Source organism: Neovison vison, chromosome 9, assembly GCF_020171115.1.
Source record: "Neovison vison isolate M4711 chromosome 9, ASM_NN_V1, whole genome shotgun sequence".
In the NCBI taxonomy this organism is placed as follows: Eukaryota; Metazoa; Chordata; class Mammalia; order Carnivora; family Mustelidae; genus Neogale; species Neogale vison.
This window is the reverse complement of record NC_058099.1, coordinates 36,611,867-36,630,365: the sequence shown is the minus strand read 5'-3', so window position 1 is coordinate 36,630,365 and position 18,499 is coordinate 36,611,867. Positions and strand designations below refer to the sequence as shown.

Genomic DNA, 18,499 nt, shown 5'->3' with positions numbered 1-18,499 from the left:
AGAAGAATAAATGAAACAAGATGGGATTGGGAGGGAGATAAACCATAAGTGACTCTTAATCTCACAAAACAAACTGAGGGTTGCTGAGGGGAGGAGGATTGGGAGAGGGGGGGTAGGGTTATGGACATTGGGGAGGGTATGTGCTATAGTGAGTGCTGTGAAGTATGTAAACCTGGCGATTCACAGACCTGTACCCCTGGGGATAAAAATATATTATATGTTTATAAAAAGTTTTTTTAAAAAGAAAAAAAATAATAAATTAAAGAAAAAAATAAAATATCAGGGAACATCACATGTAGTAAAAGTAGGATTATTTCACAAAACTTTGGGTTCAGTTCCAGATCTATGAACACATGTTTATAACTCTGTATTACAGCTATATTTCTTGCTATAGGTCACAATAAAAAAAATGATAGGACACCTTTGTGGCTCAGTTGATTAAGTATCTGACTCCTGATTTCAGCTCAGGTCATGATCGCAGGGTCGTGAGATTAAACCCCACATCGGGCTCTGTGCTGGGTGTAAAGACTGCTTAAGATTCTCAAGAGAGAAAGAGTGAGAGAGAGAGAGAGAGTGGGAGGGGCAGAGGGAGAGGGAGAGGGAATCCCAAGCAGACACTATGCTGAGGGTACGATGTAGGGGGGTGTCTCAATCCCAGGACCCCAAGACCATGACCTGAGATGAAACCATCTCAGACCATGACAAAGATGAAACCATCTCAGACCATGACCTGAGATAAGTCATACGCTTAACTAACCACACCGCCCAGGTACCTCAATATTCTGCCATTTTTATATCATTTATACTTTCACCCATTCTCTACCACTTTCATTCTATCATCATCATCATTGTCATCATTAATATATGGTTCTTTTTTGGTAATATTTACATACACTAAAGTGTATAATTTTTAACTGTATACTTTTGACAAAAGGATATTACAGTATAGAACATTTCCAACACCCCAGAATATTCCCTTGTATCCTTTTTCAGCCAGTGCCTAGCCTATAAGTAATAATAATTTATGATTTTTTTCACCTTAGTTTTTCTTCTCTAGAGTGTTCTTTTTTGTTATTGCTGAATAGTAATCCGTTGTGTGAATGTTAACACTAAGGTTTTCATTTTTTGCTATTGTAAATAAAGCTGCTGTGAACATACCTATACAAAAATAATTCTCTCTCCCCCTCTCCTTCTGCCCTCCACTTGTGCTTGCTTATTCACTCGCTCTCTCAAAAAAAAAAAAAAAAAAAAAGCCTGAAATAAAAATCTGAAAGGCTTACCACAAAAGGCTTCTGAGAAAAAGTGTGGCCTTGGAAATAATAATTGATCATGAGGAAGGTCCACAATGAAGGATTGTTTGTCAGCTTTTTGTTTTTGTTTTTTTGAGAGAGAGACCAAGTGGAGGGAGGGGCAGAGGAAGAGGGAGAGAGAATCCCAAGCCAACTGCAAGATGAGTGAGGAGCCCATCATGGGGCTCAATGCTAGGACCTTGAGATCATGACCTGAGTCAAAGCCAAGACTTAGTGGCTCAACAGACTGAGCCACCCAGGTGCCCCTCCCCTTCTTTTTAAAGATTTATTTATTTTAGAGAAATAAATTAATTTAAATAAATTTAATTTCTTTAAAGAGAAAGAGAGAGAGAGAGAGAACACACACAGGAGAGTGCACAGCATGGAGAGGCAGAGGGAGTCTCAAGCACACTCTACACTGAGCAGGGAGCCTGACTGGGAATTCGATCTCATGCCCTGAGATCACAACCTGAGCTGAAACAAGTCAGATGCTTAACTGACTGCATCACCTAGGTGCTCCACCCTGCCTTTTTTTTTTTTTTTAAGATTTTATTTATTTGACAGAGAGAGAGATCACAAGTAGGCAGAGAGGGCAGGAAGAGAGGGGGAGGGGAAGCAGGCTCCTTGCTGAGCAGAGAGCCTGATGCAGGGCTCCATCCATGAGCTGAAGGCAGAGGCTTAACCCATTAAACCACCCTGCCTTTTTTTTTTTTTTTAAGATTTCTTTATTTGAGAGAGAGTGTGTGTGAGAGAGTGCAGGGGAGAGAGGCAGAGCAGATTTTTAAATTAATTTTTTTGTGTATAGTTGACACAAAATACTATATTAGTTTCCAGTGTATAGTATAGTGATTCAAGTTTATGCAATGATCGCAAGTATAGGTACCATCTGTCCATATACATCACTATTACAATATCACTGACTGTATTCTTTACTCTGTATCTCCCTCTCCTTTTACCCATTTTGCCCAACAACCCCACCTGTTGCCCTCAGGAAACTATCAGTTTGTTCTCTGTATTTATAGATCTGATTCTGCTTTTTTGTTTATTCATTTTTTTCGATTCCACATATTAGTGAAATCATATGGCATTCAGATAAGCAAAATATAACATATACACAAAGTGGAATATTTAGCAGTAAATATTTCACATAGCATTATGCCCTCTAGATCCATTCATTGTCTCAAATGGCATGGTATCATCCTTTTTATGGCTGTATAATATTCCATTATATACATAAGGGGTGTGTGTGTGCTGCATCTTCCTTATCCATTCATCTATTGATAGACATTTAGGTTGCTTCCGTTTCTTGGCTATTGGAGATAATGCTGCAATAAATAAAGGGGTGCATATTTCTTTTTGGATTAATGTTTTCATTTTCTTTGGGTAAATACCCAATAGTAGGAATTATTGGATCTTATAGTATTTCTATTTTTAATTTGTGAGGATCTTCCATACTGTTTTCCACAGTGGCTGTACTAATTTATGTTCCAGATTGTATGTCAGTTTCACATTCTCCTCTCTGGTGTGGTGTGCCTATTCCTCTCATAGGGACCTGCTTTCCCACCTAACCATAGAGCACAGCTGGTGCTCATGAGGCATGTGGACAGTGTCTGGAAACTATAGACCCACCTTCTTACTTCAATAAAATCCTAGGTGAATAGCCTAGAAAATGTTTACACATATGCACACAGTCCTCCCCTGCCCCATGACTGGATTCTAGAGAGAATCCTGGCTGCATGCTCCGATTAAGTCCATGGATGTTTTAAACCAGTTGAAAAAAAGTATGAGTATGCTAGATGTTATGACAAAACGGGAACCCTGTGATATCTCTGTTTCAGTATTCACTGATAGATAGGGAAACTGAAACTCAAAGTGGTAAAATTTTGTCTTCTGGGTCACAGAGTGCTATATGTAAAACTAAAAGAAGCTCCCTTGTTGCCAAATCTGGGATTTTAAAATTATATAGTAAAGTTTGTAATTAATTTGCAATGTAAAAATCAGAAAATACAAATTAACAAAAGATGAAAAATGGAAACATATATTTTTTTCTTTCAAGAATGAGATTATGAGAAAATCCATATGAACTTGATGATGACTTCTTAGATGCATCATCAAGAGCAAAATCTGCGAAAAAAATTAAACTGGACTTCATTAAAACTAAAAACTTCTTTCCAAAAGACACTGCTAAGAGAATGAAAAAGCAAGCCACACTTGGAGAAAATTTGTGTAAAAGACATAACTGATAAAGGACTGATATCCAAAATATACAAAAAAATTATTAAAACTCAACAATAAGAATTTTAAAAATGGTCAAAAGACTTGAGCCCTTCACCAAAAAAAGATGCAGAAAGATATTCAACATTATATGTCATTAGAGAATTGAAAATTAAAACCTCTATGAGATACCACTACACAGCTATTAGAATGGCCAAAATCCAGAACACTAACCATGAATCCTAGTAAGGATGTGAACCAATAAGATCTCTCATTCATTGTTGGTGGAAATGCAAAATGCTGTTGTAGAAAACAATTTGGTAGCAGTTTCTCTAAAAGTTAAACACAGAATTACCATATGATTCAACAATTCCACTTCCACTTCTATCCAAAGAAATAGAAAGCCGGAACACAAATGTTCCTAGCAGCTTTTCTCACAGTAGCTACAAGAGGAAACAATCCAAGTTGCCCATCAATGGGTAAATGGATAAGCAAAATATAACATAAACACAATGTGGAATATTTAGCAATAAAAAGAAATTAAATTCTGATACACGTACAATATAGATGAAACTTGAACACATTATGTCAGATGCAAATAAGCCAGACACAGGGGTGCCTGATTGGCTCAGTGGTTTGGGCCTTTGCCTTTGGCTCCAGTCATGATCTCAGGGTCCTGGGATCGAGCCCCGCATCAGGCTCTCTGCTCAGCGGGGAGTCTGCTTCCCTCTCTCTCTCTTTCTGGCTGCCTTTCTGCCTACTTGTGATTTCTCTCTGTGTCAAATAAATAAAAAAAATCTTTAAAAAAATGTTTATAGCAGCAATGGCCACAGTCGCCAAACTGTGGAAAGAACCAAGATGCCCTTCAATGGACAAATGGATAAGGAAGATGTGGTCCATATACACTATGGAGTATTATGCCTCCATCAGAAAGGACGAATACCCAACTTTTGTAGCAACATGGACGGGACTGGAAGAGATGATGCTGAGTGAAATAATTCAAGCAGAGAGAGTCAATTATCATATGGTTTTACTTATTTGTGGAGCATAACAAATAGCATGGAGGACATGGGGAGATAGAGAGGAGAAGGGAGTTAGGGGAAATTGGAAGGGGAGGTGAACCATGAGAGACTATGGACTCTGAAAAACAATCTGAGGGGTTTGAAGGGGCGGGGGGTGGGAGGTCGGGGTACCAGGTGGTGAGTATTATAGAGGGCACGGATTGCATGGAGCACTGGGTGTGGTGCAAAAATAATGAATACTGTTATGCTGAAAATAAAAAATAAATTAAAAAAAATAAGCCAGACACAAAAGGACAGATATTGCATGATTTCTCTTACATGAAGTAACTAAAATAAGGAAATTGATAGAGACAGAAAATAGAAGTTACCAGGCACTGGGGTGGGTGGGGAGGAAGTTGGGGGTTATTGTTTAATGAGTACAGAGTTTCTGTTTGGGTTGATGAAAAAGTTTTAGAAATAGTGATGATGGTTATACAACACTGAATGTACTTAATGCTACTGAATTATACACTTAAAAATGGTTAAAATAGGGGCACCTGGGTGGCTCAGTGGGTTAAAGCCTCTGCCTTCAGCTCGGGTCATGATCCCAGGGTCCTGGGATTGAGCCCCGAGTTGGGCTCTCTGCTCAGTGGGGAGCCTGCTTCCTCCTCTCTCTCTCTGCCTGCCTCTCTGTCTACTTGTGATCTGTCAAATAAATAAATAAAATTTTTTAAAAAATGGTTAAAATAGGGGCCTGGGTGGCTCAGTGGGTTAAAGCCTCTGCCTTTAGCTCAGGTCATCGTCCCAGGGTCCTGTGATTGAGCCCTGCATTGGGCTCCCTGCTTGGTGAGAAGCCTGCTTCTCCCTCTCCCACTCCCCCTGCTTGTGTTCCCTCTCTCACGGCATCTTTCAAATAAATAAAATCTTTTTAAATTTTTTTAAATGATTAAAATAGTAAATTTCATGTTATATGTATATTTTACCGCAGTTTTTAAAAAGGAGCAGCAATGGCCATGGTGACCATACTGTGGAAAGAACCAAGATGCCCTTCAACAGACAAATGGATAAGGAAGATGTCCATATACACTACAGAGTATTATGCCTACATCAGAAATGACGAATACCCAACTTTTGTAGCAACATGGATGGGACTGAAGAGATTATGCTGAGTGAAATAAGTCAAGCAGAAAGAGTCAATTATCATATGGTTTCACTTATTTGTGGAGCATAACAAATAGCATGGAGGACATGGGGAGATGGAGAGGAGAAGGGAGTTAGGGGAAATTGGAAGGGGAGATGAACCATGAGAGACCGTGGACTCTGAAAAACAATCTGAGGGGTTTGAAGGGGCAAGGGGTGGGAGGTTGGGGGAACCAGGTGGTGGGTATTATGGAGGGCATGGATTGCATGGAGCACTGGGTGTGGTGCAAAAACAATGAATACTGTTAACTCTGAAAAGAAACAAAAATTTTTTAAAAAAAGAAACATTAAAAAAATAAAAGGATCAGAGGTTGCCAAGGGTTTGGAGGAAGGGAAAAAGGAATGAATAAGTGGAATACACAGAATTCTTAGGGCACAGAAACTATTCTGTATGATACCTTAATGGTAGATACACATCATTATACATTGGTTAAAACCCATAGCATGTATAATACAAAGACTGAAACCTAATGTAAACTATGAACCTTGGTTAATAATAATGTATCAATATTGGCTCATCAATTTTAATTTACCACACTAAATGCAAAATGTTAAAAGAAGGGCAACTGTATGTGGTCAAGGGTGGAAAGAGAAATATGGGAATTCCCTGTACCTGCTGCTCAATATTTCTGCAAACATAAAACTGCTCTAAAAATAAAAACTGGGTGTGATGTATAAACAATGAATCTTGGAACACAGAAAAAATAAAGTTAAAAAATAAAAATAAAATATGTAATTTTAAAAAAATGAGATTGTAATATGATTATTTTTATAACTTGCTTTTTTTCACTACTATGTTCATATATTACTACCATCCTGCCAGGGATTCAGCCTGGACACAGAAGAGCAAGTATAAGGTGGCAATGGGAAGTTAGGCCAAAATAGAGATGAGGCTGTGGAAAGGAGGATGAGATTCAGAGGATGTGAGAATTTAGGGACAAGGCACATTTTACCCAAAGACCTACAGAGTAGGGAGACTAGAATTTTGAGTGGATGAGCAAAGATAACTGAGTCCTTGCCTCTAAGCATCTCCAACAGGTTAGGAATTTGAGTAGGGCAGGAGTTTCAGCTCATGTTCATAACAAGACAGAACTGAGCAAGAGCAAGGAAATGAAGTCTCACACACTTACTCCTGTGCTCAGAATATTCTGTGACCTCCCTGCCACAGTGGAGGGAAGCAGGAACAAAAGTCTAGCTGCTATGGTCAGCTGTTTGAAACTTCTGTGATAGGAATCTACTGGGGGCAGGTAGGAGACTGAGGGGGACCATGGGAAGGACCTGCTCCACTTAAGCCAGGATGTGTGCACATTAACCTTGGCTTTTCTCCTGATGCTGCTGTGACCCTTCTGAGTCACATTCCTTCTCCTGGGCATCCTCCTACATGGCTCTCTGCCTAACTCCTACCAGGCCGTGAGGATGTGCCTGTCACAGGACCTCCTATGATCTCTGGGGATGCTTTAGGAAAACACCTGGAGGGTGTTAACTCAGCAGGCTTGGGCCTTGTGCCTCCTCACCCTGAGGGCCACAACATTAGGCATCCATTAGGCCATCCATTAGGCACAAAATCATCATTCAGAGGAGGGACACATTCATGCTTCTTCCCATCCTGGCTTTTCTGCATCTTGTGAGCAGTGGACACATTAGGTCCTGTCAGTGGAAGACAGTCCTGCCACCACCTCTTGGTTTGATGGGATACTGAGTCATCCTGGATTTCCTTACCAATCAGTGGAGCAGGAGTGTCCCATAGTCCCCCATACCACATCATAGGGAGATTAGAGCACTTCCTGCACTTCCTTTAGCTCTTGGCTCCTGTGTGGTAGGTCAGAAGGTGGGAATGCAGAGGTACCACCTTCTGTCCAAAACATAGATCCATATCTTCCACTCAGGGCAGCTTCTGTCTTTCTATGTGTGGTATGTCTGGTATGTGTGATTCTGTGGGAGAGGGACACAGGGAATCAGAAGTTCACTTATGAGATGAATGTTGCACATCCATGTATTTATTTTGATTAGCCAATTTGGGCATGTGAGACTATCCACCCAGGAGATCATGATCTGCATAAAGGCAAGGCTTGTGTCTTGGTGACTGTTATGCTTGCCATAGTTTCTGTAACACAGTACATACTCAAATATTTTAATTGTTGAATGTAAGATATCTTTCAAGGTCACTTTTATTGTGACAACTTTTTTGAGACCTCAGGGTTCTCTTTATCTGCTAAGTACCTCCTTCTGGGGCAGGACCCCATGTATCATAGCACTCATCATACCAATGTAATAATTTTTCTGTCTCTCTAGCCTAGACACATGGTTTATGGTTTTAAATACATCTATCTATCTACCTATCTATCTGTATCATCACCATCACCACCACCACCACCATCATCATCATCATCATCATCATCTATGTATATCTATTTATCTAGCTGTCTGTCTGCCTAAAACCTGGGCACTTCCATGAATTCCAGGATCATATGCTCAAATTGTCTAATCAATATATACACTTGAATGTTCAGTATCTATCTCTATGTAAATGTGAACTCCTAATTGAACACAATTTTAAAAAATTAAAAGAAAGTGAAGTCCTGATTACCACTCCCCCTATCCAATCACACATATCACTCTGCTCCAGTCCTAGCATTTCTCATATCAGTTAATGGTAACTCCATATTGCCAGAAGTTTGGGCCAGAAACATTGGCATTATCCTTGATTTTTAATTTTTCCTAACTATCCACATCCAATGTATCAGCAAGTGGATATCAGTATCCTATTGTCTGTACCTCAAAATGAATCCAGCATCTAAACACTTCTAGCCTCTTCTGCTAAGATTACTGGAATAATCTCATAACTAATCTCCTTGCGTCTCTCCAACTCTATATCCCCAACACTGCTGTTAGCAACTCAGCCTAAGTGACTTTTTAAAACACAAGGGAGATCTAAGCAGATCCTCTAACAGCAACCTCCATTTACTCAAAAATCAAAAGACTTTGCAGTGACCTTCTAGGCCTTACCCCATTTGGCTCCTTTACTGCTCTGACTTTGTCCACCATTACTTTCCCCCTAACTCTGCTTTGGGCTCACTGTGCTTCTTCCTTGGAATAGCTCAGACATATTCCAGCCTCCAGACTATTCATGTTTGACATGAAAGTTCCTCAGTTATCCATGTCTGACATGAAATTTCCTCAGTTACCTATGTGATTTACTCTCTCATCTCTCTCTAGTCCATGCCTATATTTTTAAAAATGGTGTTTATTTGTCAGAGAGAAAGAGAGAGTGTGTGAGCGCGCAAGCAGGGGGAACAGCAGGCAGAGGGAGAAGCGGACTCCCTGTGAGCAAGGAATCTGATGAGTGACTCAATCCCAGGATCCCGGGATCATGACTTGAGCCAAAGGCAAGTGCTTAGCTGACTGAGCCACCCAAGCATCCCATATGCCCACATTTTGGAAGAAAAAAAATATTTTATTTATTTATTTGAGAGAAGGGCAGATAGCGACAGCATGAGTGGAGAAGAGAGGGAGTAAAAGGCTCTCCACTGAGCAGGGAGTCCAATGCATCTAGGGGCTCGATCCCAGGAGCCTGGGATCATGACCTGAGCCAAAGGACACACAGGTACACCCATGCCCACATTTTTTCGTGAGACTTGCCCTGAAATCCCTATTTTAAACTGCACCCCACTTAAATCTTCCCTAAACTTCTTACCTCTTACGTATTTGGTCACCTTCTACATATTGCATATTTTACTTATGCTTCTTTTAAAAACTATTTTATTTATTTGACAGAGAGAGAGAGAGAGCACAAGCAGGGGGAGCAGCAGAGGGAGAGGAAGAGGGAGAAGCAGGCCTCCTGCTGAGCAGTGAGCCCAATGTGGGGCTCTATCTATATCTGGGATCATGACCTGAGCCAAAGGCAGATGCTTAACCGATTGAGTCACCCAGAAGCCCCTACTTATGCTTCTTTTCTCTCCCTCCCTAGTGTACCATCAACGTAAGCTCATTGAAGACATTGTTTTTTCCTCTTTTGTCCATTGCTGTATACTCAGTGCTTATACAAGTGTGTGGCCTATAGTAGGTGTTCAGTATTAGTTGAAGAAATAAAAAAAAATGCATGAGTGAATGCCATCCATTCCCCAGCTTGGCAATCTCATTCTGATCCCTCAAAAGTTTTAATATGCTTTTGATTATTGTAAGCACTTCTCCAGCAAGTTACTGTTCTCTTACATAGCAGTCCATTTGTTTGACACCATACATTTGCACAATTTGTACACTCAGGCTGCGGGAAACCCAGAGACTCTCCACTTCCTTCCTGGAAACTTCTTATCCTTTGAAATTCAGTCTACATATCACCACTTCTAAGAAAATTTCCATGAACCCCCTCCCCCTGCCACATTAGTTTAAGTGCCCTCCTGTGTATTTTCACCTACTTCCTCTAACCCGTCCTTATCAAAGTGCTTTAGTAGCTTTTTATTTGACTGTCTACTCCATGAGTCCATAAGCTCAATGGAGGAAGGCCTGTTGTTCATTGTTGTGCTCCTAGTATCTGGCATAGTACTGGCACATGTGGTTGAATATTTGAACTATTGAATGTTAAGACTCAGGTCAAAGTCATTTTTATTGTGATCTTTTTGGGAACCTTCTCTTCAACTGATCTTCATTCTAGGAGGCATTTATTCCATGCAGCTGAAAGGCAATGGGGGTCAAACTGGCAACAGGCTGCAGCAGACTCCCAGATGATTAGCCCTTTTAAAGATCTAATCAGTAATAACAGTGTTCAGAGAGGGGAGAGTCTATCATTTGCTTCTGACACATGTCACATTACCTGTATGCTTTTGTGTTTATCAAGGATGAGCAATGTGACACTCCTGTAAAAAACCTCCCTTCAGACTCTGGGCATATAAAGAAATAATTGGTGAATTGTGCCTATGGGCCAAAAATGCACTAGATTCCTGGCTGTTACTTCTTATACTATTCTCATGTCCACATTGCTCCTCTAGGGCTCATAGATGCCACAGGAAGACATGATAGAAATCAAGCCTGGTGCACCTTCCATGCACCTTGGACAAGGGTCTTCCTTCTTTGCTGAAGTCTCCCAATCCATAGTTCAGACTGGGACTGAAAGAGTTGTATGGAAAATGCTGATCTATTTGAAATACATATTTAAGCTCCTATTCTGTATGTCAAGTATTATATACCTTCTTTACTCTCTATATCACACACAACCTTAGAAATAAGGAAGCAGAAACAGAGGGTTCTTTGCTTAGAGGTATAGAGTATATTTGGAGAGGGTCCTGCCTCACCTGCACATTAACAGAAATGATGACAGCCTTTTTCATGGGCATGCAGAGGATTGGGAACCTATGAACTCCTTTTTCCTGGACTGGGTATTCTCTTTGTGAAGACCAGTGCCTTCTGCTGAAGTGAGAGCTGAGAAGTGGGATGGATTTTCTAGTTGAGTGGCACAAGTCAGCTGAGGACAATGTTTGGAGCCATCTTGGGAAAGGCACAGGAACCAGGAGTGTCTGGGCTGAAGGGATTGTTCCTTGAGTTCATTGTCTAGAGACTGGGGGGCATCAAAGAAGGTCATGCCCTCCTCCTCTGTTTTCTTCTCCAACTTGGCTCCTCTCACAGGGTGTCCAGTCGGGGGTGGAGTCTTCTCAACTTTTTTTGTCATGGTTTTGGGCACTGTTTTATCCTTAGAGAGGAGAATGGATTCTTTATGCCCTTGACCTTTCATCTCAGGATTAATCCAGTGTGGAAAGTGCTTCACCTTATTTTCCAAGCCAGCTTCTGCAGCTTCTGGAAGAATGAGATCTTGTGAATATGGGCTGCTTTTACTAGACCCTGTAGCTTTTGACCCTAGAAAATGTGGCCCTATAAATTTTGGCCCTGCAAAGTTAGGATCTCAAAAATGTGATCACTTTAAATGCTGGACTTACAGTTTGCTCCAGCAAATAATTACCCAGTAAATTGGCCATGTAAGGTCTGGCCCATTAAGCTCTGGGACTCTAGTTTTGGCATTCTGAGGAATCCTTATTTGGATGAGGTCATTCAGCCTGCTTTTTTTTTTTTTTAAAAGATTTTATTTATTTGACAGAGAGAGAGAAATCACAAGTAGGTAGAGAGGCAGGCAGAGAGGAGGAGGAAGCAGGCTCCCTGCAGAGCAGAGAGCCCGACGTGGGGCTCGATCCCGGGACCTTGGGATCATGACCCGAGCTGAAGGCAGAGGCCTTAACCCACTGAGCCACCCAGGCGCCCCTCAGCCTGCTTAAACAGCCTTGCAGACCACTCTCATCTGGTCTTTTGAACCAAGGAATCCTAGGGGATACTCTAGGAATTCAAAGTGAAGGAGAAACTTGTGAAGGTTCTGACAGGGATCAGTCAGCTGAGAGGATAGAAATAGTGGCTCTGCAGATCCAGACAGATCCTTACTAGTTCCAACTCACTCAAGGGAACCATCTTGACCTAACTAAAATCCTACCTGAGAAGGATCCTGGAGATACATTTGGGAAGTCAGGGGCACTAAGAGTTCTATTTATAAGTGTCCCTCCTGGCCTCAGCAGAGTAGATGTTCTTTCTGGCTAGGGAGAGCTTCAAAACTGAACCCCCCTTGTCTGTGATTCTCTGTTGCTTTAAGTCTTCCTGGATCCTTTCTTCTCTCTGCTGGGGTAGGGAGTTGTGCTCACCTTTGCAGGGATAAGTGTTCCAGGGCTCCTCCAGGCTGAGCTTGTTCACATGGCCTCCAGGTGAATGCAAAGCATCTGGGCCCCTGTTATGCCGCCAGCGGGTTGTGAGATCTTGGAAGCCCGGTGGGACTAGCTTGCTTTTGGTTCTCCTGCACTGCCTTAGTTTATCCGCAAGCTATTCTTTAAGGTGGAACATTCTAGAGCACATGGGATGATGCCTGGTGGGATGGGGAGATCTTGGAGCAATGTTTTTCCTTGCTTGTTTAGACTCTGAAAGGACTTCTAGATATTCCTTGGGACAGCCACAATTTGTTCCTGGATTCCTTTTTCTTTATAAGACTTCCCAAATGTATCTACAGGAATTTTTCAGATTAAAATTAAGTTTGGTCAAGATGGATATCTTGAGTGAACAGGGGTCAGCAATATGTCTGGCTCTCTAGAGGCACCATCTCCATTCACCTATACTTCAACCTGGAATGCTTATATATTATCAGAACAAGTCTCACTGGCATCTTGAAAACCTGGCCCAGGACTTATGCATTGATGTTTAGATGATATTGAGCCATAGGTTATACTGGGTCCTCAAAAGCCCCAGGCACATCTCTGTGAATGCAGATTGGCCAGTGATTTCTGTGGTCATGGCCTTGGAGAAAGCCACATAATAAAAAGCTGGCAGCCCTGACAGTAAGGCCAAAACTTGTCTCCAGTTTCTCAGTGGCCCCATGGGAAGATACCCAGGCAGGTGCTGACCAGAATGATCAGTGACAGCATCAAGTGGGGCTTGTTGCTGCTGGTCAAGGCCTATCAGTGTTGAGAATGTGGCTTCCTGATCCATGTAGGGGCTGACAGCTACCACTACATCTAGAGACTTTCTTTCTGAGCACAAGGGAACCAAGCTATTGTCAGGGCCCTTGGAATGCTGCAGGCCCAATGATTTCTAGTCCCAAAGCTGCAAATGTGAACAGTAATAATGCCCCAGCAGTTTTCCCCACACCTGTAGTCACCGTACCTCTGCAACAGTGCCTTAGCCTGGGCAAGCAACTGTGGACTGGCCGTGCTGCCACAGTGGATCAAAACAGCTATCTCCACTGGCCTCTAGGTCTGCAAGCTAGGGGACACTCACACTGGTCAGTGTGCTGCTCTGGGGCAGGGGCTGCTGGTCAGGAGGAGATAGGAGCAACTGTTTGGACTGCTGGATCTTCTGGGGCAGGCCCTTGCAATAGTGAATCAATTTGCTAAATCAACAACTTCTGAAAGTAGAACTCAAGCAGCTTTGGGCATGTTCCAGGGAAACACCACCTCCCTCTTGCAGACTGAAAGGGTAGACTAACAGGTAGGCCCCTGGGGACAAGTGGAACCATGTCTCAGGGCTTATTTTGTATGGTTCTCTGCACTTACAGAGATTTCTGGGCAACAGCTGGCAAGCCCCACTGAAGATATAGCTGCCTTTGCAGCTGATGCTGCTTTAAGTCTTCACATTTGGCCGGAGGAGGAAATGAGATATTGAAATGGGTTCATTGTTAGTCAGATGGAGAAGCCCAAATTTGGGAATGTGGAAAGGTGGGGCTAACTTAGGTGAAGGAAATTTTAGACAGTAGAGAGATTATGAAGAAATTCTTGAAGAATAAGGGGACTGGGCTTCCCTTTTGTGGAGAGATCTTTATGGGGAGACTGAGGACTCATTGTGCAGAAAAGAGGAACCACAGAAAAGTAGCTATGTTTCTGCTGCAGATAGCACACGGTGGGTCCTCCAGGCAATGGATAGAGACCACTTAGAAGTTGAAATGTAGTAGAGGGTAGAGCCAGAGCTATGGAGTTTGGGATTTGCTTGCAGTGGTATTTGCTCTGGGTTCATAGTGGATCCTTCTATAAACCAGAAAGTTTGGGTGGAATGGCTCAACTCTCATGAACCCAGGATCAGGAAGATACCCCATATTTTCAATAGCGGCCTTAGAGGTAGCATTATGATTAAAGAAATGGTTGGGTTTTTCCTCCCAGGCTTGGAAAGTATCTGAGGCTATGTGTTATAAGCTGTCAGAGGAACTCTTCTAAAGATCTTGGAAGCCCTCAGGTATATAAATGCATGCATTTATATACGTGTACTTAAGGATTGGGGAAATAGGCACATGCAAGGCAATGGGGTGTTTCAGGTTCATGAGTTCTGAATTCAGGGAAAGAAAGAGGATCAGATATTCAAGGGCAGCTGACCTTGTTTTTCCAGCACACATTCAGAGTGGCTCTTCCTCTTGTCCTCCTGATTCACAGGAATCCTAGGCTCCTCACTTGAAGAAGACCGAGCTCCTGCATCCCTGGACACATCTGGCACTTGAAATCCCTTCCTTCGCTGAAGGAGTTCAGCCTGGTGATCTTGGAGGCTGACACTGGTTGACTGGGCAGCTGACTGTGTTAAGGATTTCTGATCCGTTAATTGTAACTTTGTGGGGGTTACAGATGGAAGTGAAAGATCTTTGGAGAGCAGGGAACCCTGACTGTGCTCCAAAGAGAGACTAGACATGGACAAAATCTCCAGGCAAGAGGAGCCCTGCGATGGCCCCGATGAAGGGGGAGAGATCAGAGTGTTCTCACCCGCCAGCAACTGCTGAATCTCTAGAGCCACAGCATTGCAGATGGGGCAGGAAGGATCTGCACACAGGAGCCGCCTCACACTTCCCTCCTTAGGAAGCCAGCCCTGGCTGGGAAGGGAAGATGGCAACAGTTACTGATGGAGTGACACCTGCCTCTTTGTTTGTTTGGCTTGGTTTGCTTTTTTAAATAGGCTCCACACCTAGCATGGAGCTCAGAGCAGAGCTTGAACTCAGAACCCTGAGATTAAGACCCAAGCTGACAGCAAGAGTGAGATACTTAACCGTCTGAGCCACCCAGGCATCCCAACACCTGCCTCTTTGAATATGTGTGGCCTGGAGATTTGGTCCACCCTCCCCTAGTCCTGGGCGCCTTGGGGCCTATACTCCCAGGGTGTTTATCCACCCCTCTTTTCCTCCTAGGAAAATGCCATAGTTATGTTGGCTGGGCTGGGCTGAGGGTCTGGAGCTTGTTGGGCAAGGTCTCAGACAATCCATGGGAATGCAGGGCCATGAGAGACTAGGAGGTGAGGTACATTCTCTGTTGATCTAGGTTGAGAAGCTGAACCAGGAAAAAGGAACAAGGCAGAAGTGGGGAGCCAATGGTTAGCTGATGGGGCATCACCAGGAACATTACCAGGGAGAACGGAGAGTCAGACTCATCTGGGATTAAGAGGGCCTTCGTCTGGCATTCATATTCCTAAGCTGTGGAAAATGAGGTCTTTGTGGGAACTCCACATTCTGGGGATTATGGAGTGTCCTAGCTCCTATACATAGCATCTCTTGAGAGCCAATCCCATTCCTGGGGCTTTTAAGAGGATGACAGGCTCATTTCTGAGGGCTGTCCCAGGAGTTGGCCTCCCTGAAGACAAAACCATGGAGCTAATATCAGCAGGTTCCAGGGGTCTGCCCTTGGATAGTTGTAACTATAAATGGAATATGGCATGGTCATTTATTTGTGCAGGCATTTGCCTATTCTCTTGACTGGATAACTTGTCTGTGGCTGGGTGCAAACTCATGTAGCATCTTCAGTGAATTACATAGTAGTGAAATCCTGAATTTCAGGACCACCGTGAACCTAGCCAGAGCAGAACTGGGAGACTCCTCCTACCTGAGACACCTGATCCCCCTCTGCCCTGGCAACCCTCTCAACCAGTCTTCACCATCCACTGTGTCTGACTCCCTCCCAGACATTATCCCTCTTCTCCTCCCTGCCCCAGGCCAAGCAGAGAAATCATCATAGGCCAGGCTGAGAGTTTGGAGACCACAAAGGAGAAGTGATCACCTTTTCATGATAGAGAGCAGCTCCCACGGCTTCTCAGTTTCTTCTCGGGAATGTTTCCTAGCTGAAAAAACACAACAGTGTTACAAGAAATGAGAGGATGCAGGGATATCCTATAGGAAGCTGAAGGCATGTCTGTGTACAACTTAACCCATTGCAACATGCTGTCCTGGACCCAATTTCACTTGATCATCACAACCACACTGTGAGTGAGGCAGGATCATGAGACGCCCATTTTCTGGATCATGGACTGAGACATGAAGTGACTTCCACAGGGTGGTAAAACTATTAAAAAAAAAAAAAGGCTTCTGTCCTACTTCCTCATTCTTCATTCCCAGGGGCAGGTGTAAGGTAGAGAATTTCAGGACATTCCTAGGCTCTGATTTCCCACCCAAGAAAGTCTTCTGGGAGAATTTGTCAGCTGGGGCAATAGGAGCCTTCATAGGTGCTGGTTAGAGCACCTGGCTATTGTTCCAGGGGTCAGAGAGTGTCAGGAATCAGAGAATCTTGCCCATAGCAAGGGGAGTCCAAGGAGAAACTAGGACTTTACCTCTTGATGTTCTATCTTTAGCCCTTTGTTTGACTCTCCGGTGACGCTTGAAAGCAAGAAAGTTAGAGTATTAAGTTGGGGTACCTTTTACTTTTTGTCTCTAAATGAGACAAAATCTGTAAATATTTCCCAGACTTTTTCTATATTCCAATTTTATATACTCTCCTACCATTCTTTTCCCTACTCTATCTTTTTCACCCATCATTTCCCTTCTCTTATTACTAATTCATTTTAAGGCTCTACTATACTATATACCTCTACCCCCACTCTCTGAACAAGTTCTGTGGGGATATCAGAATGAGACAGGAGAAAATATGAGCAGATTAAAGAATAAGAGGTCTAGAAGCCAAAGGATTTTAGCTACCCAAGGTCCTGAATGTCTCCCAACCAGAAGAATCAACCCAAATTTGGATCTATTAAGGGATCCATGAGGAAACCCCCATAAAAATGTAGGGGTCAGGGTAACAGGAGAAAGTAAGAGGATGAAATCTTGTTTGAAGCTTAATCAGTTTAGTTACGGTAATTGTGTTTCCCTACCCGGCAACAGCTCCTGTTAGGTCCCAACCTTAATTCTTGGTGGCTCTTTTTCACTTGCCAAATAATTAATGCAATAATAATGATGGAGCCATAAGTGTATAAGGGATATCCAACATCCCACAGAAGAAAGGTAGGGGTCAACATAATCTAAACCTCACTAGCCATCTCTCTTCCTAGGCTTTCAGGGACGTGGAACTTAATGCCTCCAAATTCTAGACCTTGTCATCTCTGCCTCACAGAAGATGGAACCAGATCACTAGACTACATCACAAAGCTCTCCTATTTCAAAAGGCATGTAGAGCATCACAGACCTTTATTTGTCTGGGAGAAGCTCATGTGATGCAGTGTACAGATGAAGTATCTGGTTGTCTGTATGAGTTGCAGAGCTTGGGCCCTAGAGGTGCCAAGGTCACCGGCAGCATATATCATTTCATGTATTCCCTATAATCTGATGGCTTAGGTCTCTTCTTAAGACAACAGTCTGGCATCTATCCTAAGATAAGTTAGTCTTCATGTACACAGCATGCCCTATAAGAGAGAGAGAGTGGTTAGGTCAGAGGAGCCCTATGAATTACATCACCTATACTGGAAGATAACTAAAAAACACACAAGAGGCTAGGACATGCGTTGTCTTGTTAACTATTAAAAAATGAGGATTTGGGGTACCTGGGTGGCTCAGTTGGTTAAACAACTGCTTTCAGCTTAGGTCATGATCCTGGAGTCCTGGGATAGAGTCCTGAGTCAGGCTCCCTGCTTGGCAGGGAGTCTGCTTCTCCCTCTGACCCTCCCCCTTCTCATGCGCTCTCTCTCTCTCTCTCTCTCTCTCACATTCTCTTTCTCAAACAAATCAGTCTCAGAGGTCCAGTGTCAGGTGTCATGAGTTCAGCCACCTCCAGAACCCTAGGACACTCCCTCTCTCACCAATGAGATGAAGAGAAGGTGAGCAGAATTTTGTATTTCCTACCCAACCACCTCTGCTTCCTGCAGCTCCTGCTGCCTTCTCACTGCTGAAACAGTTCTCAGTCTCCTCCTAACCTCCTGCCCATGACAAAACCACCAGATTGTGCAAACCTTGCACCTGCTCTAACCAGTGCACTGTTTACCTCACAGATAGCCCACTACTAAGCCGTTAAAATCATCTGCTGTGAACCCCTCTGCAGCAACTCACTC

General features: G+C 43.0%; 1 protein-coding gene across 1 annotated transcript in view; it reads right to left on the bottom strand.

The window, feature by feature from the left end:
• The window catches only part of LOC122917502 (protein FAM205A-like), a 38,178-nt gene extending 20,705 nt beyond the window's left edge, over nucleotides 1–17,473 (bottom strand). Inside the window, exons 1-3 of the mRNA XM_044265460.1 lie at nucleotides 17,330–17,473; nucleotides 16,793–16,838; nucleotides 16,246–16,306 (exon numbers count right to left, since the gene is read on the bottom strand). Of these exons, the coding sequence (XP_044121395.1) occupies nucleotides 16,246–16,306; nucleotides 16,793–16,838; nucleotides 17,330–17,473 (251 nt within the window). The remainder of the gene's footprint in view (nucleotides 1–16,245; nucleotides 16,307–16,792; nucleotides 16,839–17,329) is intronic.
• Nucleotides 17,474–18,499: the final 1,026 nt, after the last annotated feature.